General features: G+C 41.1%; 1 protein-coding gene across 1 annotated transcript; it reads right to left on the bottom strand.

The window, feature by feature from the left end:
- Nucleotides 1-1,326: 1,326 nt before the first annotated feature.
- NOP14 (NOP14 nucleolar protein) lies at nt 1,327-20,943 on the bottom strand. Its single transcript, XM_075194341.1, has 18 exons — nt 20,675-20,943; nt 18,455-18,589; nt 17,797-17,938; nt 15,119-15,261; nt 14,721-14,855; nt 14,019-14,141; nt 13,103-13,228; nt 11,993-12,389; nt 10,779-10,909; nt 10,487-10,572; nt 9,472-9,607; nt 9,127-9,228; nt 7,266-7,419; nt 3,342-3,501; nt 2,814-2,961; nt 2,413-2,534; nt 1,922-2,077; nt 1,327-1,799 (listed from the first exon to the last, which is right to left on the bottom strand). The coding sequence occupies exons 1-18, from the start codon at nt 20,858-20,860 to the stop codon at nt 1,697-1,699; spliced, it is 2,685 nt and encodes an 894-aa protein (XP_075050442.1). The 5' UTR covers nt 20,861-20,943; the 3' UTR covers nt 1,327-1,696.
- Between the last annotated feature and the right edge of the window lie 3,502 nt (nt 20,944-24,445).

The following is a 24,445-nucleotide window of genomic DNA, read 5'->3' on the forward strand; positions in this document are numbered from 1 at the left end:
AGAGTGTCTTTTCCAGCCTATGTGAGTGCCCACTGTGTCTCTACAAGAGGTTTGCACATCAGTCAGTCTCACATAACGATTCCTCTTCCAACCTTCATTGACTTAGCCTGGCTGGGTAACTGGCGACAAGCAAATGAGTGAGAAAGAAAAAAGAGAGTCAGCGATAAGTAGTTGGATACACATCCATTCATGTTTAACTGTAATGTTATGGATAAACATTTGCTCTTTGTCCTCGTTAACATAGCATCACATGATAGCTATATCTATATTTATCCCTCCAGGAAAGAGCAGTGTATTTTTTTTCACCCGGCTGTCTTATTGAATTGATTTTTGTTTAAGAGGTTGTCACACAAGCAGATTTTGTGGCAGAACAGAGAGCAGAAAGCAGCTCAACTTAAAAGTGTTCCACAGTATTCTTGTTTCTCCTGCATCTGTCACACTGATTAAACAGCTGCAGAAAACTGCTATTTAGATCTTCTCAGGCTAAGTTTTTACTGCCAACGGGAAAAAAATGTTTCATAGTCTTGAAGAGCTTCTTCTCTAGCTGTTTTTCTGCAGGTTGGAAAACGCTCATGACACGCTTTCTTTTGTATAGTGACACGCAAGTGATTAAACCACTTAAGTGCAGCTCTTAATTGCTAAAAACATTGATACATAGTGTGAACAACTGCTAAACGCTGTGATCCCGGGATTCATTAATATGTGTTAAATAAATTCCAAAATTCAGGTGATCATACACCCTTTAAACATCACATGCTGTTTAACAAATAAATGATTAAGCTCTAATTACATTTAATGTTTCTCCCCAAATTAACAGTTGACTTTTTTGGCAACCATAAACCCTCTTTGTATGCCAGAATGTTCCCATGATTTATTTGTAACTTATTTAACAACTCACTTGGATTATAATGTTTAGGTCAGGATGTATGAACTTTGTTTCACACCACAATCTTCCTGCATTAGCTTTACAGGAGCCTCAAGTGATTACCATGTGCTGTAGGAGGAACTTGCTCCTTTCCACTATACAACTCTCATTCTTTGTTGCTGCACATAATGGCACTGTCCCAATCACGTGTAATTCTGTCCACATTCAATCACGCCATTGGACAGTTCAAAGGCACCTACAGAATCAACGCACTCATTCCTTGGAATGTTCTGTTTCTGTGAACATTCCAATGATCGGGTTATATTTTAATAGACAGAGGGTTGGGAACATCGTACAACAATGGACCACAGATTAGGTTGCCTATACGAACATTGGTAAATCTGCCAAGATTTATATTCCAGTGCATATATTGGTGTTTGAGGTCAGAAACAGGGCCACAATTCTTCAGAAGTCAGTCGTTTTAATATATTCCACCAAAAGTGGAAACACACATTTTCCTTTCTTTACACACCAGACATTAAAAGCCATCTGTTTGATATATGGAGTCTAGTGTCCACAGGAAGAGTCTCTGTATTCAAAAGGTATATGCCGTTTTCCAAGCTACTTCCAGACCACTATGCGATGCATTTAGGAGGTCAGCTTCTAAATGACCCCTTTAAAAATATTACATAAAAAGGTATGAAAACCATTGTACTGATTATTGTTCCCATAAAATGGAAAAAAAATCCTATGCTGTCCTCATAGCGAACAGACAGCAGAAGATCCAGTCTGTCTCTTACAGCAGATCCCTCAGAACATGTGAAGTCCATGTTACTTCCCCTTCATTTTCTTCCTCTTCAAGGCCTTCCACTCGCCCTCCTGCGTCGACAGACTATTGAACAACTCTTTCACTTTCCTCTTCCTATCCGCATCCCTGGGGATAACAATTAAGAAGTCCACGTTAGAAGGTAGAAATGAAAGTGTGTAAGGAGAAGAACGTACAAACCACACTGGGGGTAGAAGGTAGACAAATGAGAGCATCCAGGTAACACTTACCTCTCCATGTTCTCCGACAGTTTCACTCTGGCCAGGAACTGGTTGTCTTTGCGGATTTCTCGGACGGCCCCCTTAAATTCTCGCTTGTGTTTGTGGATCAGCTTTTTGCGCTCACGCTCCACTCTATTACAGCCCTGCTTCTTGCCGAACTCCAGCCTGTCACGGGGGAGAGATCGGTGAGAAACCAAGAGAGCAGGACACATGGCCTAGAAAGGTCACATGTCGATGTTTCCAGGCCGGCGCGCCTTCACAATGGCTCAGAACCAGTGTCCCCAAGTTATAGTTTTGTAATTAAATAGCATTAACTTGGCAAAACATTAAAATAATGTGCTGACGCCTTATCTTTAATAAAAGAAACATGAAATAGACACCTGTGAATGTATGTATGTGTGTAACACACATATGTAGCTAAAATATTAATAAAAAAAACCAGAGCCTGTATTTATTTGGAGAGACGCTCATTCTCAGTAATTCACTCTCGACATACTCACACGGGCATGACTTTGGGGGTGAACATTTTCATCGGGACCGGCATCTGTTTCTCAAACACGAGAGGAGTGTAGGGTTTCTTGCTGTACTTCTCGATATCGTCTAGTAAGTTACCGCACAGATCCTGGTGAGGGAACAGTTGTTGGTCAACCTTAATAATATGTACATGATATTATCGGTTCTAGGAAAAGCTATATTGCCGCTAACAGAGATTAATCCAACCATCTACAGAAGAGTGTAAACCTTGTACACAGTTGGGCCAACATCATGTTCCATGAGAGAAGATAGAACACAAATGATGTTAAAGGAATGGTAACCTGTGTATGACCAGATTTACCAGAATCCTAGTGAGTATTTTTACACTTCACGTAATTTATGGCTGCAAAAGAAAAGATCTTTTTACCTGGATCCCCTGAGGATACGCGCTTCGTGGTAGATGCTCACGGATAAGCATTGCGATTGGATTAAAGTTCTCTTGGAAAGCTGGTACAGACCTATACATGTCCACACATCTTTTTACCAGGTCCAAACTCACCGCCACACATGTCAGCCTGTGGGTGAACAATTTCTCAAGTCAATACATTAAAAATAATAATAAATAATCTAAAAAAAAAAAGCACAAAAAACACACCGAGACTCTCAGAACACAATGCTCTCCTAAAGTTGCTAATGTAGCCAAGATGTGACAATTGCGGACATGAGTCATCCAACGACCACACCTTTAAAAGATGCCGACTGGTGACTTACCTGAATATCTAGACAGGTTAGTAATGTATTAAAAGGAAATTAAAGCAATATTGAACAACAACCACCACTTTTACCGGGGAACAAATATCAGGGACTGGAGGTCCCTTTCAAACTGGACTAACACAGGAACAAGAGCCAGGAGGAGCCGGTCAGAATAAGCAGAACAAGCGTGGTGGATACTCACTTATAATGATTGATCTCAGTGTCGCTCTCGGTGTTCAGACCATTGATTGCCGTCAGCGGCAGACCGCTCTTCACCCAGGTCTCCGCGTCCTCGTTACTGTCCGTCAACAGTAGCTCGGAGGACTTGCCGTGAAGTTTAAATGGAGGAACAATAACGTAACCTGCCAAGAAAAACCTGATGTGAGGCAGGACATCGGCAAAAGCAGCTGGATCCAATGTGTACTGGGGCACATATGCAAAACGGTGCTGTAACCCGCAACAACCAGATATTTTATCGGTAAATCTGATTGGATGCTGTGGGTAACCGTTCTCCTTCTACAGCGTTACCTATGTAAACATTTTTTTTTTTATAGAGGCACCACATAGTGATCATCCTTCTCTTCTCAAGATCCGACCGGTACAACCATTTACAGATTGTTTCATTGGGGAAGCCTAAGAAACCTTCAATGACCTCCCAGATGAGAGTAAAACTGCAATGAACAACCAGAGGTCAAAAATGTTTGACACATGGTGTCACTGGTGTACAAAAGGTTATTAGGTAGAAGGCCTTAAAAGAGGGGCAAGCAAAGCCACTATGATACATAACTGGAGTGTTTATACCTAACCAGATACTAACATCCCTGCTCTCTCACTCCTTAGCAGTAAGTTGCTATGATTGCGGGAAGATACTACACTAGAAAAGACACAAACTGACTACATTCATGCAAAGCAATATTGACAAATTATCACTGTGTGGCTTGGCTGCTTCATACACTACAGCATTGCCAGTGATGTCACAGCAGCTCAAGTGACTGCATTCTCAGCTTTTGTTTTTAAAAATGTATCCCATTAAAACAATGTCCTAAAGATTTAGTAGGGGATGTCTGTAATGTAGTACGGAGATCGTACTTTACTATTCAACAGCATTGTAGTGGAACGTCAGGATAAAATACTAAACAATGTATTCTACCTTTATGATTCAAATCCGAAAAATTTTAATGTTGGTTTTCTTTTACTTTCAATCCTGCTAAAATTATTTCACGCTGAGACTTTTCTGGATGATTTACAAGCAGCAGCTGGAGAGAAAGAAGATTCCGTTCTCCTGCCTGGTAATTAAGTCAACGAATTCGATTACTAAGTTCATCACGACCCAGGTACAAGGATAAACAAACAGGAAGCAGAAACAATAAAAGAATAAGAGCGTTCCAAACATCACGCTGTGAGTTCCGCTAGATCAGCAGGTGTTCCGTTTCTAAACCTTGACAATATTAACAGAAAGGCATTTTACATCGCAGAGTACAACATAAAAAACTGGAAGTGGAAAATGTTACCGTTCTAAATAAGATATTCTATTGGTTTCTATTGGAACGTATGCACCCAACAATGACCTGAGTAAACAATGTTAAAGTATTCCTAAAGGACCACTAAATCCCAAAATATTCAGACATGAACCATTCACTGTTAATCTGACATTCCACTGCAGCTCTGTTAAAAGTGTAAATATCATCTCCCGAGGTTATAAACATATGAAGCCCCTTCCACAACTTAAGGACAGGGTCTATCCTTAGGGTAAAAAAAAAAAAAAAAGTCAAAAACTCCCGTCATTTGAGCTGCTGTGACATCACTGGCCCTGCCTCTCTGTGTGAATCCACCAATGGGCACTGTGCATTTCTACAGAGCAAGTCTGCCCGACTGTCAGTCACTGTCTCAGTTACAGAAGCACCCTCTCTCCTAATATTGCACCTGCTGCAGAGGACCAATGGAGAGCATAATAGACAGAGTAAATAAAATATTGGATATATAATATGGCCTTGTACTACGGAGCTGAATAATATACTTGAAACAACTATAGGTGCTTAGACATAACTAAATATAACAATCCGTTCTTAGATTAGCACTGACAAGTGAACAGTTTACGATCTATGATATATGATATGAAACTGGATAGAGGTAGGAAACGTGCGTTTTGCTTTGATAGGTAAAGGCAGATGTATACCCAAAAAAACGCAGTCGTATAGTTGCAGTCACAACCCAAGAACGAGGCAAAATCCACAACCTGTGCGTTCCACACACATTTTATGACGCTGCAGGTTGATAACACAATAACTGCAGCAAGACAGAACCCAGCAGTTCCATGGGCTAATAGGTGTATTCTCTATGAGACACCCTCTGTCATACCAACAGCAATTATCAAATTTAATCGTCCGTCATAAAGTAGATCTAAACCATCAGCAGCTCTGGGTTTGTACAATGCACTAAACCGCAACGCCAGATTTTTTTACTACAAAACCAAGAATCTGAATGTATTAACTTGTTTTATAAAGAGGTGCGTTTGACCCTAAAATCTCTCAGCATCAGTGTGAGAGGAGCTTTACATCACTACTGTGTGCTGTTGGGGAACCCTGCTCCTTCCACTATATAACTCTCAGTCTGTGACTTCCTGTTTGCCTCACATGCAGCCTTGTCCGTACATACACAATCACATGAGAGGACAGCTTATTGCCTCCCACTAGATCAGTACACTCATCTCCTGCTGCCGTGATCATTCAGATGATCCGATTGGCTACAGGTTGTGTCTCTTGCAGTTTCAATACTGACAGTTCTCGCACCCAGACAGTTGGATATACAGGCACTGTAAGACCAATAACAAGAGTGTCTGGACCCTAGCCAAACACACCTTAAAAAACTCCAATTCGAAACCTGAAGAATTTGGACCACAATAGGACACTGCCCAACGGCTACATCGCTGATTTGGTGCATTCGATTACCGTTTGTGAACATTATTTAGTCTGAATAACACTTTACGAGTCACACTGTGGAATATAATGGCACTATACAGAGAGAACAATTCTTGTGCAAACAGGTAAAACAAAACATAACTTTATGCCATCATTTACATAACCTATAAAGAGACATTATCTCAATAAAACAAAGTAAATAAAAACATGTATAGTCTACAAACTGAAATACACGATATCTGGAAGGCTGCCCTTATCGAATGGGCAAAATTGTCACAAGCCAGGGAACTAGTCACATCACACGAATAAGCCATTAAGCCCATTGGCTGGCAGATCATTAAAATGCAACATTGGATGTAACCAGATTGCCTGCGCCACAATTTCTACAGAGCTACAGCAGGCTCGTAGGATAGAGAACCGGGGGCCACCATGCAGGAGTTAGGATAATATGACCGCTGTTCCAAAATAAACCAAGATCTTTTTAAAAAGGAAACTTTTATAGAGAGAGAAAAAAAAAATATGAGTTGCTTTGTATACTAGTACAGTGCTGCGAATGGGTTGACTATGACAACCCATTAGAGTATTTTCTTAAATTAAGATGCGTAGACAAAACATTAACATAATTTCATTAATTTAAAAAGCTATTCCACAACAGTCAGCCAGATGGATGGAGTTTTGTTTACAACGAGCACAGAGCATTCAGTTTGGAGCCAGGGTAAAAAAACAAAAACCTGTGTTTATTGCTCCAAGTAGCGAGATGGACATGTTTAATAGGATGTGAACACATAATATGTTTCAGTCAACGCCTAAGAAAAATAAAAACTTGATATAAACATGCCAAAACAAAAGAATGAACAACATTGTGCAGCTGTTTGCTGGACCCATGTTATCTAGAACACGATTAGTGGTTTGCAGACTGCAATAACCCGTGACAGGATTTGAAACCATAATATTGATGCAAGTAGAAACCGGTAAATGGACATAAACCCAGTGCCCACTATGTGTTTATAAAACATATGTATTTTATCCATCACAAGGAAGAAAAGGATTTATATTATTACAAATGTGACTATAGTTTTGCAATACAATATCATTAATGTTACAGTGCATGCAGCCATTCCAGTAAAGCAAGATTCTCTTATAATTGAAAGCTGACTTGTCATATGACTGCAGAAACTCTGTAAAGGTAATCACAGGAGGGCACTTACCCACAGAAGCTTGGCGGGGTGTGGCCAAGTGGAGAATCCCCAGGAGGAAGTTTATCAGCTCCGGAACAAACCTCTGAGACAAGGATACGTACTCCAGAAACATACAGCAGATGAACAGTCCAGCAGCAACATCTTCCAGTGAGGACACAGGACACTGAAACAGAGATCCCTCGTTACTGCACAGCAATGCAGGCGCCAGGGACGAGGGTGCTCCCTTTACAGATGCTAATTTTTTGTTAAGCACACAAATAGGAATTCCGTTCTACTAAAAAGTTATTACACAGTGTTTCCACTTTCTTAGTGACTCCTGACATAACGAAGCATCCAACAACTAGAGTCACCTGTTACATGGTTCTTGTGTAATAGAGAGCAGCCCGTCCTTGCTGTGGTAATCAAAAAAAAAAGTCACAAGCATAAAATAACCTGAGCATCCTACAAATTCTGATAATATGGCTGCAGCAGTGACAAAATATGGAACACTTGCCTGGGCTATATATAACTGGTAAGAATTTCAACACAAGTTAGGTCTGTTGGAGTTGAGCTCATGTTGGAAGAACATAGCACTTAAGAACCACCAATCTATCTGGCACCAGTCAGTATAGCTGCTGGGGTAATAAGACTGGGAAAACAAATTACAGGATTATTTCCCTTCGCCAGCAACAGTACTGTAAGATTCTGTCTGTGTAACACATTTAAAGCTCGTACAGTCAGGTTCTCTTATCCTACACAATGCAGTGGGACGGATGTGAGAACTGAGCGGGCAGTTCCTTGATGTGCAGAGGGCCGCACGGACATTAACACTCTGCAAAAAGGACTTTACTTTGCACCAGGCTCAGAGTCGGCGGTATACAGGCCTCATCCTACACTTGTAACGGAACTCACTTTGAGTCTCCATGTTGCACCTCTACAGAGACTTGCACTTTCAGGCACACGCACCACATGTAATAAAAATATAGCCCCGATGTATCCTCCACATGACTAATTTAAGCCATAAATGAGACTAAAAACAGAGCAGTACTGAAAATGGTTTTATTTAATGGAAGCAGCAGTTCTAAAGTGGGAGGAGCTTGGACTTTCACGCGACACTTTTGCACAAAAGCGTCTATTTAGATTTCCCTTCTCACCACACACCCAGGTGCATTAAGGAGAGCAAAGCAGGAGTAACTTTAAACCTGGGCAAAACCATGTTGCATTGGAGGGGGAGGTAAATTTAAAATGCGGGGGACGGGTTTATAGCTGGGGTAGGGCACGTCCTATATCAACTTTAAAGTTCAGTGTACAAACAAGGCTATCATGTATGTGTGTGCTACATGACAAAACTGCCAGTAATTTATGTGCAAAGTAATAAACTAATTTGCCCCCCTGCCATTGTAACATGGTTTGTCTAGGATCACATTTACGCCTTTTTTTTTTTTTTTGCCTTACTTTCCTTAATGACTCAGACCCCTTAGTGTGCGGAGGCGTCTTCTGAGGGAGGAATGTACATGGATGGACGCTGGGCAGCAAACCAGGTGCAAAATCAGGGCCTTTTACAGAGCACGTCAAGGGCACTTCGTAAATAACCTACACTATGTAAAATACAAAAACACCCTTCCAAAATTAGTTTATTTAGCACAGGTAACAGGTAAATTAAGTGGGAAGTTTGAGAGCCAAGCATTTCTCACTGGGTGGATGGGGTCATGATGGAAGGTCAGTTAAAGTTGAAAGAGGACGTGCTAAGTGCTACTGACAGAGCAATGTTATCTGTGCTCTTCTAGTGCAATGAGGAAACAGTCACATAATGCAACAATGCCGGACAACACGCCACAAAGCGAGTACTACAAATGCAGGACAAAAACACAAGCAGCCTGGGCTCGCTTACCTTGGTCAGTAACTGACTCATCACAGTCATGGCTGGGGTGACCACTGGGTGCCAGAAATCGGAGGTAGGGAATAAAATTGCTGTAATCTTTAAGTACAGGAGCTACAAGACAGACAACTGGGAGTCACCATTACTGCATTCACCTACTAGTCTGGTTGTATACATTCACAATTTAAGTGTCAAACTTTAAAGTTGACCCACAGTGGAGGCAGCCATTTTGTGGGCTGGGTGAACTTAACCCAGCCCACAAAATGGCTGCCTCCACTTTGAGAAGATGACAAGTCCACTTTAACTAAACGCTGTACTCCAATGTGAGGTAGAAGTAAACACGTTTTAGATACACACCGCATGCAACGATGGATAAGGAGCTCGTCCTTTGGATTCAACCATTTCATCCAGGGTACGAGCAATATCTCGCAAGGCTTCCCGCACACATTCTGCCGCAGCTTCCGGAAACATCTGACACAAGCTGTACAGCGGGCTGTTGTACGAGACATGAAACAGGGATAGTATTAAAAAAAATTTCAGTATTATAACAGGTTTTTGTGAGGCAAAAAATGCAAATATATTCTTCCCTATAAACCTAAAATCTTACTCGTTACTATCAAAATTTACAAATACGTGTGTATAGTTCCAGAACTGAACATATTTGAGATATTGATGCAACTCATAAGGGATATTTTATATCCACAACACAGTAGCCAGTAGTAGTCCTCAAGCAAAGGCAGACTTAGTCATCCAACCTGATCAGTGTCCGATTTGACAGTTTGGAAAAAGGGGGTAAATGTATCAAACCTTCTAAAAAGGAATAGTGATCATAGTTAACTAATTTGTTACTGGCCAGAACTAAACTACTGAAAGAAATCAACAATGTAGCCAATCTGATAACAGATACTTGAATCACCTCCTTGTATCCAATTTGATTGCGAGTAAGCATCTTTCCCTTTATAAATAATATACTAAAAAGGGAGACATTGTCTCTATTCCAACCGGGGATCCCTCTGTGTGAAGTTTGTATGGTCACTCAACGTCTGTGTTCGTTTCCCGATAGGTCAATCTGGGACAACGACTGACGTGAATGACAAACATTCACTGTAAAGTGCAGTTTAATATGTTGGCACTACATAGAGGTTAATACAATACAAACAGCCACCTAGTACTTTATATAGCAGACCATCCTGGTACCTTTAGATTAGACACAACCGTTGAATTATAGTTGGCACCACCGGCATTGCCAGAAGAATCATCTCTTGAAATTTGCCAGATCTGTCAATTCTGGTCCAAGCAGGAGGAAATGAATCACTGCTTCAGGGTCTACCGCTAGATTAAATCTACCAAGGATACTAAATAAGTTACTTACATGATCATCTTGTCAACAGTTTGTAGATCGGGGGATTCCTGTCCGGCCAGGTCCATAATATAATCCAGAAGAAACCCAAATAGTTTCTGCAAAATGACCCAACTCTTAATTAGTATGTAAAACAAAACTTTAATTTTGATTCTTTGTGACGACAACATGATGACAAAGCAAAACACAAAGATCGGGTAATATGAAGGTGGGTGTAGAATGACAGCGCTCTGACTTCTGAAGTTGTCCGAGGAATGACCTCGTCATTCCCCAGAGGTACTCGCATGCATGAGGAATCTCTCACCTCTAGCTTAATCTTGTTCCCCTCAGCCAGACTCGGGTGGTTACACTTCTGAATCCTCTCCAGAATGAGGAGCTGCTGGTCTGTAGTCTTCCTACTTAGCAGAGACTGGAAATTCTCATACGCCTCCGGAACTGACAGCAAAACACACACATAAGACTGACGGATGAGTCTATAACTCCCAATATCTGCATACATTAAGCTACAGACACTCGATAAGAAAGACTGAAATGGTAGTTTCTGTAAGAGATTACTGCCCATTGTCCATATACTTCTTACAGATTAGTCCAGTGGTTCCCAAACTGTGTGCCGCGGCTCCCTGGGGTGCCGCGGTGATGTCACAGGGGTGCCATGGCCAGGGCCAGTGGTAAGCAAGGTGGGGGACTACTTGGTAATTATTTTGGCTTAGGGGTGCCTTGAAAAAATTATGGACACTAAGGGTGCCTTGAACTGAGAAAGTTTGGGATCCACTGGATTAGTCAATGCTAGAACCACTATTTATTTTGTTTTTAATCAAGAGAAGCCAGAACCCAAACTCCATAAATAGTAAAAAAAATAAAATGCTATCTGCTTAAATATGCTGCAATGTGTAAGTCAGTTTGCACTGAGCTATACCGGGCTAAAGACAGAAACGTGACCCTTACATATAGCTACACACACACACAAACAAACGCAAAGGGGCTGGAAACTTTGGAGACACCCGCTCTTTAGGTCCAGGCCGTCCTACCTGATAACTGAGCAGGGTTCCACAAAGAGATTACAGCTTTATGCACCAATGGACTAGACGGGCAATGGATAGGAACAAGAAAGGAATCGCCAGACAGGATAGTCGCCATAGCCATCAGGTATAGCATTTACTGCACACATCCTGTATTAGGCCAAATATCCTGATATAGACCCCAATAATAAGAGCAGACGGACTTCCTTCTATCCATCAGGTCTGTCATCACTGTACACAATAACTTGTGGCACGCAGGCATTCTAACCGAAGAGATCAATCTTATTTAAGGTATTGTGCTTTATTAACCACTTTCTACCTGAATGGAGTTGGTTACACCAGGGATCAGTGGTGGAGTACTACAAAAATATGTTTCACTAAGAATGAGGAGCTTGTAGTTAAGGGAGTGGAATAGAACCACTTAGTGAACCAGTAAGAAGAGCTATTAGAACCAAAGGGCTAAACTAGTTTCTACTGCAGACTTTACGTAGAAACTCACCCTCAAACGTGAATGGGAGCTGAGAACTGTCCGCCTCTACTTCCTTGTGCTTGGTCTTGTTTTTCATTTTTACTTGCACTTCACCGTCTCCTTCCTCGCTCCCAGCATTAGATTCCAGGTCAGAATAATCGTCCGAAGCGTTGCTTCCTTCCGAGCCCTCCTCATCACTACCATCAACTTCCTCATCTCCAGCATCACTGTCCTTCTCTGCGTCATCAGAGCCCTCGTCTACAGCGTCGCCCCCCTCCACGTCATCCGAGCCCTCGTCTCCATCGTCGCCCCCCTCCATGTCATCCGAGCCCTCGTCTCCTGCGTCTACCATCTCCTCCTCTTCATCCACCTCTCTAACCTTCAGAATACCTTTGTCCTCAGACTGTGGAAGGTTCATCTTCCCGTCCTGTCAAATAAAATTCACTGCATTAATGGATTGATTAAACCTGCCCATACTATACTACTTCTGAGATATGTCAGTAATCTAAAAATATTTTATAGTTCCCATCTTTATCTTTTATAATTTATCTTTGATCCCCAAATATTATCAAGCCAATTTTTAACATGATATTGCAGGCATGATGGTCAGGCTCAGGAAGCGAAAACAGCCTCCGGGACACAGCAGGAGAGCCTAATTACAAGTACTAGTGATATTTCAAGACGCATATCGAAAAATTAAAAGAAGCCAAGATGTTTAAAAATAAAAGTTAAAAATGATGGTAAGCAGTGTCCCCCAGACTGGATGAAAGAGAAAATACATTTTAGGGTAATTATCTGGGATTGCTGTAAGTAAAAGTGGCCGTGGGAGACGTTTGGGAAAATAAGGATTTTTTTTTTGGCCATTTCTCCCTAGGTAAAGGGCATAAATGAAAAACCTATTTCAATATGTGACGAAAGAAACCAGAAAAAACTAACATACACTTTGCCAGGGCAGATTAAAAAGTTAAAAGATGCAACAGGTTTATACCACCTCTGGTTTTTAAGGGGTTACTAGAACATTTTAAATTGGAATAGAACATAAAACAGATTCTCTCTTACAATCCCTACTTGTCATTAAAGCAAGTTAGCAAGTCACAATCTTATTATGTCTCTTTGTTACTACCTAGACGCACACATTACCTTATATGAAAGCATCAAACGATCATCTTTATCCAGTATGAATCCATCCATTAAATCATCGGCAGAGATGTGTTTGGGCTTCCTCTTACTCTTGTCTTCCCCTCGCATGCGGCGGAGTCTATCAGCCTGAAATACAAGCACTGAATAAGGAGCAAAGCACTGATTCCCCCTCATTATTGGTTTCATATAGAACGATGAACCGTAGCGACGTCACTGGCTGGAAGTGAATGTATAGGCTGCCTTCTAATGAACACTGATACAGAAGAATAAAAAGGTCTGCCTCCACTGCATGTAGTCAAAGGCGAGATGACATATTACTACCAGTAGGCAGGGTGTATTTTAAATAAAACAAGTTGGATGTATGGACACAATCATCTTGTGCTGTTGGGAGATGCAGCGCCTTCTGCTATCTAGATCTTAGGGGGAGATCCTATTCGGTGCGAGATGTCTCTGGAACGTCTGCGGAGACCCCGCGCCGATTGGAATCTCCGCTCATTTTTCATAGAGGTGCAAGGAAAAAATATGAGCGATTCCTACCACAATTGGCGGCAATCTCCGCGCGCCACATCGCCGACATCTGAATCTCCCCCTTAATCTGTGGTTTTCCCGCTTGCCTCCATTCACCTTCTCACGCCACTACGTCACATGCAGATCTGCCCTCACTAACATTATTACACCAGAGGACAGGTCATCACCTCCACAAAACCTGAAATACTCTGTTATACTGTGAACATTCCTGTGGTCTGAATGGCTGTAAGTTGTTCTATGGCAGCCATTAAAGAAATAAAAATAAAATAATAAATTCTAAAACAAATAAACACTGTGGATGAGTGGGAGATGAAGACCAAGTACAGTAAGGAGTGCTAATACCCCACATGTATCACCACTGTCATCTACACGCGAGCAGTTGTTGTACCTCCTGTTTCTGCAGTCGCTCCTGTTCTTCTCTAGCGGTCTCCTCTTCAGATTTCATCCTGTCTGAAGGCTGAGCCTTCATCTCAAAGCCAAGTTCACGGACTATCTTGTCATAGTCATTAGGCTACGGGGAAAGATAAAAGAGAAAATAAAATGACAAACAAATGAGAACCTAAAAAAAAAAAGGATAAAAAAAGCGATGTGCAACAATACACATAAGTGCTATAAAAGGATACCGCTAGAGGATATCAGCATTGAACCCAACTGACGTTATCATGAAGACACTACTAGTTTGCTTAGACTAGGTGCAGTATTGGCTGGGTTATTATTCGTACTGTACATAATGCACCACACCAAACACATCATAATCACTGTATTGGAGAATAAAAGTATATCAGTAAACTAACTTTAAAGTGTAATTTTCTGGGTTTTATTAATGTTATACAACAAGCATCCATACTCAATCTAGTTTCTAGATAAACTAATCTAATACAATAGTAACATCCAACCTCCATAATTATTAATTGTTAGAAGAATGTAACAGGTTCTCTCTAAAAGAAGTCATTGGAAAGCCAACAAGCAGGATCGTTCTACATATATTTAGTAAACGAACAAGTAATAAATAGTTAAAACAAAAACTAAACACTCAAATCAGTGATATTGATCTCTGTACATCTTTATGCTACACGAGGACGCATCTTACCTTTGGCATTTCCACCTCTACCTTCCTCTCGGATTTTGGAGCCTTGCGAGATAATAATTCCTGTATGTTCTTCCAGTCGCTGTCCAGTTTTTCCGTTAACTCCAATGTCTTCTCTCTTTGACTCTGTCGTTCCCTCTTTGAAAAAGGATGAAACAAAAACACTTAGTAAATAGCAGAGAGATGGGACCGGTGATCACCATTAACCTGTAACCGGCCAGGCAATGAGAAGGTGGCACCAGTATTGGTCACACTGGACGTGGGGAAGATTAGAGTCAGCAATCGCACATGAGCTTCAATGGTTGACTTCTATTCAAACCATCGCACTGCCCAAGTGAAGGCAAATATTTCCCCTTTATTGGGCCTGACGAGAATGACCTTAAATAAGTAATATTACAAACCTTCTCCAGCTTGGATTTGGCAATCAGCTCGTCGATCAACTCTTTGCGCGTTTTTGGCTTATCAGGTTCCTCGTCTTTCTGTTCGGATGGAGCCTTTTTCCTGAGCAACCCGCCTCCCCCGAAATGTGCGGCCGTTAACTCCGCTGCAAAAATACCAACTCTTATTATAGTAATCAGTTACCCGATATGGTCACAGTAACGTTCGAGGAGTTTTACACTTTTTAGTGTAGGGAGCAAATAACAGAAAATCTCTAAGTAATAAATAAGAGATACATGGAACAAACAAACATGTGCTGCTTCTTGCTGATCTGTACCCCTATTTTCACTATTACTACCCATGTCGGGGTTTTTTCCCCAAATACCTGATTATAATGCATTTGTATCTGTTTGAAGTACCTTGGTATATTGTTTTGGGAAAGGTTGTGTTTGTTTTGTTGTTAATATGAAAATCAAACTACAAAACACTGGGAGACAGATGTTTACAAAGTGGAAAAGTGCAAAAACCAATAACAACCAGACAATTACAGTCATCCTGTACCCGCATTGGATCAATGAAAAGCTAAAGGCCGATTGGTTTCTAAGGCTTATTGCACACTGAATCTAAAATAACCAGCGCAGACATGTAAACCCTGCATCTAGTCAGAAGGTAACCACACTTTACTGGGGATCCCTCATATTCTTATCCTCCCCCCTAGCAGCACACTGGGAACCCCAGGAAATTAGAGTACTATCTCCAGCAGCGACATCACCAAGTGATGTAAATAAATGACTGTTAAAGACGGAGCCCCGACTCTAGTGAAACGGGCTCGCGGCAGATCTCGCTAGACCTAAAGAATTAGTGTCACTGGACATCAGGAACAGCGAGGGATCCTGTCCATGAGGGGTGTGTGGGAGAAACAGGAGTAGAAAGACACAGAAAACTTTCTTACTGACAAATTACCAGATATAATGGGTTGTAAAACATGGAGAAGGAACATTATCTATATCAAGGAACATTACCTATATCAAAACACACAAAACTAATTAATTCACTTTGTTACACAACGTGAATTTAGAGTTTGGTGCAAGTTTTGATGCATTGCAAGATATGCAAATACTGTTTGCATGCAGGCAGGAGAGGCTGGGCTGTGGGGCAGAGGGGCTGTGGGGCAGAGGGGCTGTGGGGCAGAGGGGCTGTGGGGCAGAGGGGCACCCCCCCCCCATGCTGGTCCCATAGCGGGCTACCATGGGTTGGTTCATCTGCTTTTTTCCCGCCTTTAAAATGTTCCTACTCCACGGCTGATAAATACAGAGAATATTACCTACTCTGGTTTGAATGGATCAAATTTAAAGACTCTACATTGTATGCACAATGGAATAATAAGGCCCCCCCCTGCCCACTCACTACCTCACTTTGCCCTCCCCCTCTTTCCCTCTCCAACAAAGCAGTTAAACAATCACACTTGGTTTGTCCGTAAAACACTCCCAACAGTCCGGCAAGTGGACTTTTCACCAACCATCCCAGTCTGATGAACAAGCCGCCCTACTGGTGATGCCAAATGTTTGAATGATGTCATTTAACATACACCCCGCAATACTGCTCATCTGCATTTATTCTGTTGTTTGTATACGCCGTGTCATTTTCAACAACAAAAAAAGATTTTGCAAAAAAAATATGTTCCTAATAGGCTGCTCAGTCCAGTCTTGAACCCCAGGCTAAAATCCCCACCCCCCCATGCAGGGTAAATTCGCTCTTACATACTGCACGCACACACTGACTAGCGCTATTTTTACACTGCATTTTAGAGTCGGGCTGCACCCCCTCACGACTCTAAATCTGGCTGCGCATTTTAACCCCCTCCCCCCCCTTCACTGCAGCACAGGTTTGTCCAGGTGCAATGTTTGCACCCAGGCGCTGATTCTGCTCTTAACACTAAACCAGCCACAAAAGTGCGTGCATATATATATATATATATATATATATATATATATATATATATATATATATATATATATATATATATATATATATATATATATATACACACACGTTAACCCGTGCATGATACTCATGCATTCTAGTCAAATCAAGCTACTTAAGGTGTTAAAAAGGTTCTTGTCATGCATTTGGACCATAGCCCAGGCCTCAACCACCAACCACTCCCCACTGTCACCCCCGGCAACCACCAACCACTCCCAACTGTCACTTCTCCTTCAAGAAATATATATATATATTTTTTTTTAAATCTTTATAAACACTTTTAACAATTAAATTAAAAACATCTTAGTATACCAAATTTCAGCCCTTTCTGAATTTTTTTTCCCACACACACTAAGAATTTAGTAGGTCAGTGTATAACTCCGCCCAGCAGGTGGCGCTGCAGCTTGGTTTTATTTTTTCCACACACACAGACAGACTAACACACGCCACTAGACATTTATATAATAGATATTAGATAATGCTAAGAATTTAGTAGGTCAGTGTAGTATATAACTCCACCCAGCAGGTGGCGCTGCAGCTTGAGCACTCTGTCACCCGGTAGTTTTTTCCACACACAGACTAACACACGCCGCTAGGCTTTTATAATATATATATATATATATATATATATATATATATATATATATATATATATATATATATATATATATATACACATACACACACACATACATACACAACCTGTACCACTACTCACCTGACAACGCGCCACGTTCCTCTGTATCACTGTCACTGTCCACAGCGTCATTCAGCTTCTCCAGCACAGCCAGAGACTGCCCGTAGTGAGTCAATTCCTCCTCTTCATTCAAGTTATAGACGGTTTTCTTATCAACATTTCTCTATAAAAACAAATGAATCATTTAAGTTGAACTAAAGACATATGTTACAATGACAGAAGCTCCATATAATGCTTCTCCTCACATATGTGAAAGGAGGTCACTAGAGGCCGCAGAAAACAGATCTCTCTATATGTAAATGCAGCGTCTTGGAGTGACAGTCCACGTATCGCTCTATCGTCGCTCTGGGACGATAGAGCTTCTCCGCCTCATGAATAATGCACGTAAGGGAGGTTAAAAAAAACACACAGAAACATGCTGCAAGATATAGCGCACCGTTATCAGCAATGTATTTTTATAAACAAACAAATCACTATGGATGTGGTATACTTTTAGAGAAATATGATACTGGTCAGTAAGCAACTTCTAAACAAAACACAAGACTCAACTTGTCACATAATATAATATATATATTCTTTTTTTCCAGTATATGTTATTAGGTTCAGTTTACTCATGTATTATAGTCAATCAACTAGAGGAGCTACAAACTGGTGTAGAATCTAGTATTACACTCTGTACCTTTCGCTCTAGAGCAAATCTCTTCAACATCTTCTCCTCTGGAGTTAATTTTGTGTCATATTCTCCGAATCGCTTGTCATGGAACACACTGGACTTTCCCCTTTGTTGGTACTCTTTCAGAAGAGTATCCTTGCGCTGAGAAATTAAAACCAAATCATCATTAAATCCATGTACAGTATAGTATTCCTGGAAATAACAACCAGCTGGCAAGTTTACAATGACAACGTTAATATCACACAGCTGCAACACAAAGATGCAATAACAAAGCAAAATTCAATGGAGAATTATTGACATTTTAAAACCATAAATAGCAGTTGGAAACATTCTCCTAGAGTTGGTAGATCTGCTATAAGTAAGTCAGGTTAATGTAAATACAAACCTGCAAGAGGACAAAGCTTGCTATGTAAACAAATGATGCATATCCCACAATATTGCATGTTATATATAACTAGAAAGGGTAAAATATTTTGAGTTGTGGTCCCAATTCTACAGGTCTCTACTGACAAAACCCAACCGGTATTACAAGTGTATAAAGCACAATCTTTGCCACAGACTTTCACCATTAAAGCTAATTCCACTACGGTTATTGCAATCCTTCCGCTCATCTAAGTAACACGTTTTATAAATGATTCTCCCCACCTACCCTCCGCAGTCCTGTACAACTAGCGTTAAACTATTTTGGCTGCGCTACCTCCCTGCTGGCACATCATAGCCAACATCAAACTGCCAGTGCTCACAGATAAGTCACCCACTTGCACAGATGATGAAAAATTTCAAACGACCAGGGCAAATAAAGCATCACAGCATAGCACATTAACACATGAGCGGGTTGAGATGCTCATATACAGCGCCACTATACAAGAGTCACTTGGTTCCTATGACAACCAATTAGCTTAGCCTGATACAGGGACATATGGGTATAAGCAATTCCAAAAGTAAAGGAATTAGGTGTGGGGGGGGGGGGGGGGGGGTTCTATTGCATGTTAGGTTACGGGAAATATTAGATCTAATGTTCATAAACAGTGGATTTCGTTTTTAAGATAAAAAAAAATAAATGACAAACACTTTCTTACACAGAGCTACAATACATTTTACAATAATACACCTGGTATATACATCAGGCTTACCATTACTGTAAGTCTGTAAAAAATCTCGCTCTGTTCACCAGAGCTATAGTTCTAGCTGCTAATATTTTAAGTTCTAACTAGGCCCAGCACAGCACAGCACACTGCTTGGTCTGCAGCTTACCAACAATTCTGTAAAACCATATAGCCACTTTCTAGTTAGCCATGATTATTATGGATCGGGCCCTTCTAGGTAATACGTTTGTATCACACCCTTGCCTTTCACGCCAGGCTAATACACGGTGGGTAAAAACTAACTTGTCCTTAAGTTAAAATCCAGCTTACTTCACCCCCCCCCCCAATGTTTATGCTCCCGACATTTTGAAACTCAGTTCCAAATGACTTTTTAAATGTCTTCAGCCTTTACCATGGGAATAAGTCAAGATTAAAACCTTACTACGTTTTTCTTTTCACGTTTTCTTTTTAACTTTGAAGAACAACTATTCTCTTGTATCACAAAATAAATTTCAGTTCATACCACTTCCTGTCACAATTTTGCACCCCAAAAAATGTTGCATCTCCCACCCCTCCAAAAGCCTCGCACCCTAGGCTGCAGCCTTGTCAGTCTTGGTCAATCGGGCTCTGTAATCAGCAGTAGAAGTTTTCCATAGAAGGCAGGAAAGAGTGACAGCTCCAAAGCACAACAGCAAATGTAATATATAGGTAACTTGCCAGGTTAGATCTTTTAATCCAGGGTCTGTGGGTTATCAGAGCTTCATACATTATATAGGACTAAAACATTGATTATAATATATGTGAAATAATATCTGATTTGCAGTCACCTCCTCTATAACTTATTATTGGAGATAAGGATTTCAGCAGCAGGGAAGACACTGGATGGTGTCAGAAAGTGAAACAGGCAGAGAACAGGGATAATTAGGGACACATGAGAAATACAGATGCTGCATGACTACAATGCATTATATACATGTGCATCAGTTGCAGTGCATGTCATATGTTGCAAGGTGATCATACCAGATAAGGATGGGTACCCTGGGGCTAATGACAAGCTGGCAGGGCTTGCTGAGACTTATAGTTCTACAACACCCGGGGACAGAATATAGAACACAATCATAATATTATATATTTATTTTACCTTCTTCAGAGACTTGGACCTGGCCACCCCCGGCAGCCCCACGTCGTGCTTGGTCTTTCTGCCCAGCACATTGAACTTCTGCTTGTTGACTTTCACCTCGAACGGGTTACCGCGGACCTCGCTGCGGGCTTTGCTGACCCTGGCTGCGGCCGTAGCCAGAGGCTTCTTGTTGGAGATCTTCCCCATGCTGGGCCCAGAGCAGGAGGCGGTCACTGTCCGCAGCAGACAGCACACATGTGTTCTCTAACACCGGAACTGCTGGAGGACCCGGCTCCGGCCGCTCTATCCTCCGCCGTGCGCTCTATTTCCGGACTCGATGGTGTTGTTACCATGGTGCCAGTGCTAGCGTGCACAAGCCCAGAGATGGGCAACTGGCAAGGCATGCTGGGAATTGTAGTTACACGGCAGCTGGAGAATAAGGGTGGCTAAAGACTGAGGCCTAAGCACTGGGACTACAAGTCCCAGCATGCTCTGCCATTATTCTAGGACTTGTGAACCTAAAAGCTACATGTTGCTCTAAATGCGCCTTTGGGCGACCAGAGCTGACAGTTGTCCCTAATTTCCAGGGACACTCTCAGGTTTTAAAGATTTGTTCTTAGGAATATTTGTCACTGAACATATCCCTGGTTTCAGTATTGACCAGCTACAGTACCAGTGTTGGCTAACCTGTGCCACTTCAGGTGTTTGTGAAACTACAAGTCCCAGCATGCTTTGCCAATATATAGCAGCTTATTGCTGCAAGGATATGCTGGGACTTGTAGTTTCACAACACCTGGAGTGTCACAGGTTAGCCAACACTGAGCTTACCCAGTACAATTCCTGCTATTTTCTGTACTGTCTGCAATTCTCACTATCCAATCTTGTTTGCTGCAATTTTTAACTTAATATTTATTAAAAAGGTGCATCAAAAGGCAAATAAATGATATAACCAAGGTAAACAAAATCATACCATAATGGAGTTTTATCTCCAATAATGTCTACCTAGGACTTTACTGAACATGGCATGTTGCGATGCACTTGGTCAGTATATTTTAATAGGTTAGGAACTATGGAAGGCACTATAAGTTTAAGACACAAACAAGTTCTTGTTTTGGCGCATAAACTATAATTATGCTTTTCACCGTTTTTTTTATTATAAAATACCACCTACAACCCAACTTTTCTAAATAACCTGGAACCTCCTTTTTCTGTGTTGTTGGGGTCCCTCATGAAATCGGGCTGAGGGCCTTAGTCCAAAAGTATAACAAACCTTTACAATAAACAAACACTATAAGGATCATTTATGAACTTGAGTCGAAGGCAAAAATATTGGAATAGCACGTCCAACTCTCATATGAGCATTTCATGAGATCAGAGGGTAGATTTACTAGAGCAGGAGGTAATTGCAAATTTAATTATTAATGTTTTTACAGGAAGGTACCTGAATAATAGTTATCAAAAAAATAATCAGTTGTTTCAACCCAAATTTTAACAAGAATTCTATTACTCTTATGAGCCTCTTTTGAGTAGATTCTCTAGCAGTCACCTCATTAATTTCTTATATATAAGTTCTTAAAAAGCGTAATTAGAGTACAATCATATGAAGATCAAAACTATCCATCAGCATAATCTCCAATTACAATATGAAATACATTTTTTTTGCTTATGTTTTAATAGCTATAGAAAAAGCAGGTCTTGTTATTATTCATTGACTATATTAATATATAGTGCATGGTATAATTAAGAGGTATAAATCTTAATGGAGACACTTTATATTTCAACATGCAGCATTACTGAGATTACTTTGTTGGGCCTGATTCATGAAGGTACATATCTGCCGATTTCAAGCGTATCGTACGCAAAATCACTCTGTGCATGGCCAGATACAGGACATAGGCCTTGAACACAGACCTGTCCTCTCCGTCTTTGAACACAAAGGACACTTACTACAGCCTACAATTTCGGGGAGTGAGTGGGGTGGGGAAGGGGGCGCTTTGCCATAGTCATTGTACAGTAAGGGTGTGCCAAACTCAAGCGCACACAGGGAGAAATTCAACTGGCGGCGTTACTTTTAAAAATCGCGGCCAAAACACCAGCTTTTTGCAGAATGCCGGGTTAAAACAGTAATAGTCTTAACGCCGCGCTATTTGGGGGGAATTGAATTGAAATCCCCCCCCCAGTGTCCAAATCCAGCTCTGGTCATCTCAATGTTACTTGTTTTTCTGCCGTATCTCTTGCTCCAGCTACAGGGCTAGTCTAAGTCCTGATCAGTAGCGATGACAATCTTGTATGCATGCTATAACATGTGTTTGCAATTGTGAGCAACTGTATTTTATGCTCCGTAGACATTAACAAAATCCTAATAAATATGTTTCATGGGAGAAAAAAAAACCAAACCTTTTTTTTTTACTTATTTATCATTAATGCCTATATTATTAGTAGGAGACATTAATTAAACATTTTTGTTTTCCCGTTCTTTTGTGAATTTCTATTCCACATAGGTATTGGAGATATACTGCAGCGTCTGGTGTAGTAGAGCACAGCAGACCTGCCCCCGATTTCAACAGCGCACATATCTTGAGATCCGTATCTTGATGAATTCAGGAGTGCACATAGCCAAAATATGTACGTATAATACTAAACACAGATTGCGCTCAGTATGCAAGCCTGGATTAATCAGGCCAGTAGCGTTCCCAATCACTAATGTATTATTGCACTCAATGTTTTACGATAGAAAACTGTCATTCAGTTAGATAGTACCAATCTGTACTTTGCTGAACTATGGTAGTGTGCTCATAAACATTGAAAGTAACACAATTTACTTGCATTAATCTCTGGGCTGACTTCTGGTGTAGCAGCATGCAGTTTAATCATACTTGCCAGCTCTCCCTGAATGTCAGGGAGACTCCCTGAAATAGGGGTGATCTCCCTCACTCCCTGAAGAGTCTGGCATTCTCCCTGATGCTGATCCAGTACAAGACGTGGTTGGCTTCACCATCTGTGGCATGATGACACAGTTCAGAAATTGTGTCTTGTGCCTAAGGAGGTGGCCATTTTCATGGAGACCAAGATTTAATGAAAGACTGACAAGACAACATGACTTCAGTAATGGAGACAGAAATGTAAAAGACACTACAGTCTCTAGAGATTCATTAGCTGCATTTCTTTAACACATAGTTGCCTACTCTCCCGGAATGTACGGGTGACTCCCGCTTTTCTGGGAGACCTCCTGGGAGAGCAGGGCATCCACCCGGTTCTCGCCCCCGCAATAGATAAGTGGCATCATCTTAGCCCCGTCCCCTGCTGTAAATGGCCAAAATTGTGACAATCGTTTAGGGGGTGCTGCCAAAATTATGCGATTTGTCAAGCCCCTCCCCCGAACGCCCACCTCCCCTGGGATCTCCCTGAAGCCAATGAGGAAAAGTTGGCAAGTATGAGCTGAATTCAGTAATTCAATCATAAAAAATGTTTTTAAACACAGGGAGAGATGTGCTTCTGCTTTACTTTCCCTAATGAATAAGGCCCCAATATATGGGCATTATCATAGAATTGAGATTTTGTATTTAACTATTTGCTGTTTTGCAATACACAAGTAGAGGCACTGGACATGCTAGTAAAGAAATCTATATATGTTTGTGCTTTGCATAAATAAGAAAAATGCAGAAGGATCACTTGGGACAATTCTTATACCAGTGAATTCACTGATCTCATCCCAAGTCATCCATTGCAGTGTGGTTTATCTCTGTGGTTATTGATCCTCCAAAACAAAACCGATAGAAAGAAAACACAAAC

Source organism: Mixophyes fleayi, chromosome 1 (genome assembly GCF_038048845.1).
Source record: "Mixophyes fleayi isolate aMixFle1 chromosome 1, aMixFle1.hap1, whole genome shotgun sequence".
Taxonomy (NCBI): Eukaryota; Metazoa; Chordata; class Amphibia; order Anura; family Limnodynastidae; genus Mixophyes; species Mixophyes fleayi.

Bases quoted from the DNA above. Each gene is read 5' to 3' on its own strand.
- NOP14 (XM_075194341.1), bottom strand. From the start codon at position 20,860: ATGGGGAAGATCTCCAACAAGAAGCCTCTGGCTACGGCCGCAGCCAGG. The intron at 10,573-10,778 runs GTGAGAGATTCC...GTCATTTTGCAG, and splicing joins GGAACAAGATTAAGCTAGAG to AAACTATTTGGGTTTCTTCT. The intron at 3,502-7,265 runs GTAAGTGCCCTC...TTTTCTTGGCAG, and splicing joins ACCCCGCCAAGCTTCTGTGG to GTTACGTTATTGTTCCTCCA.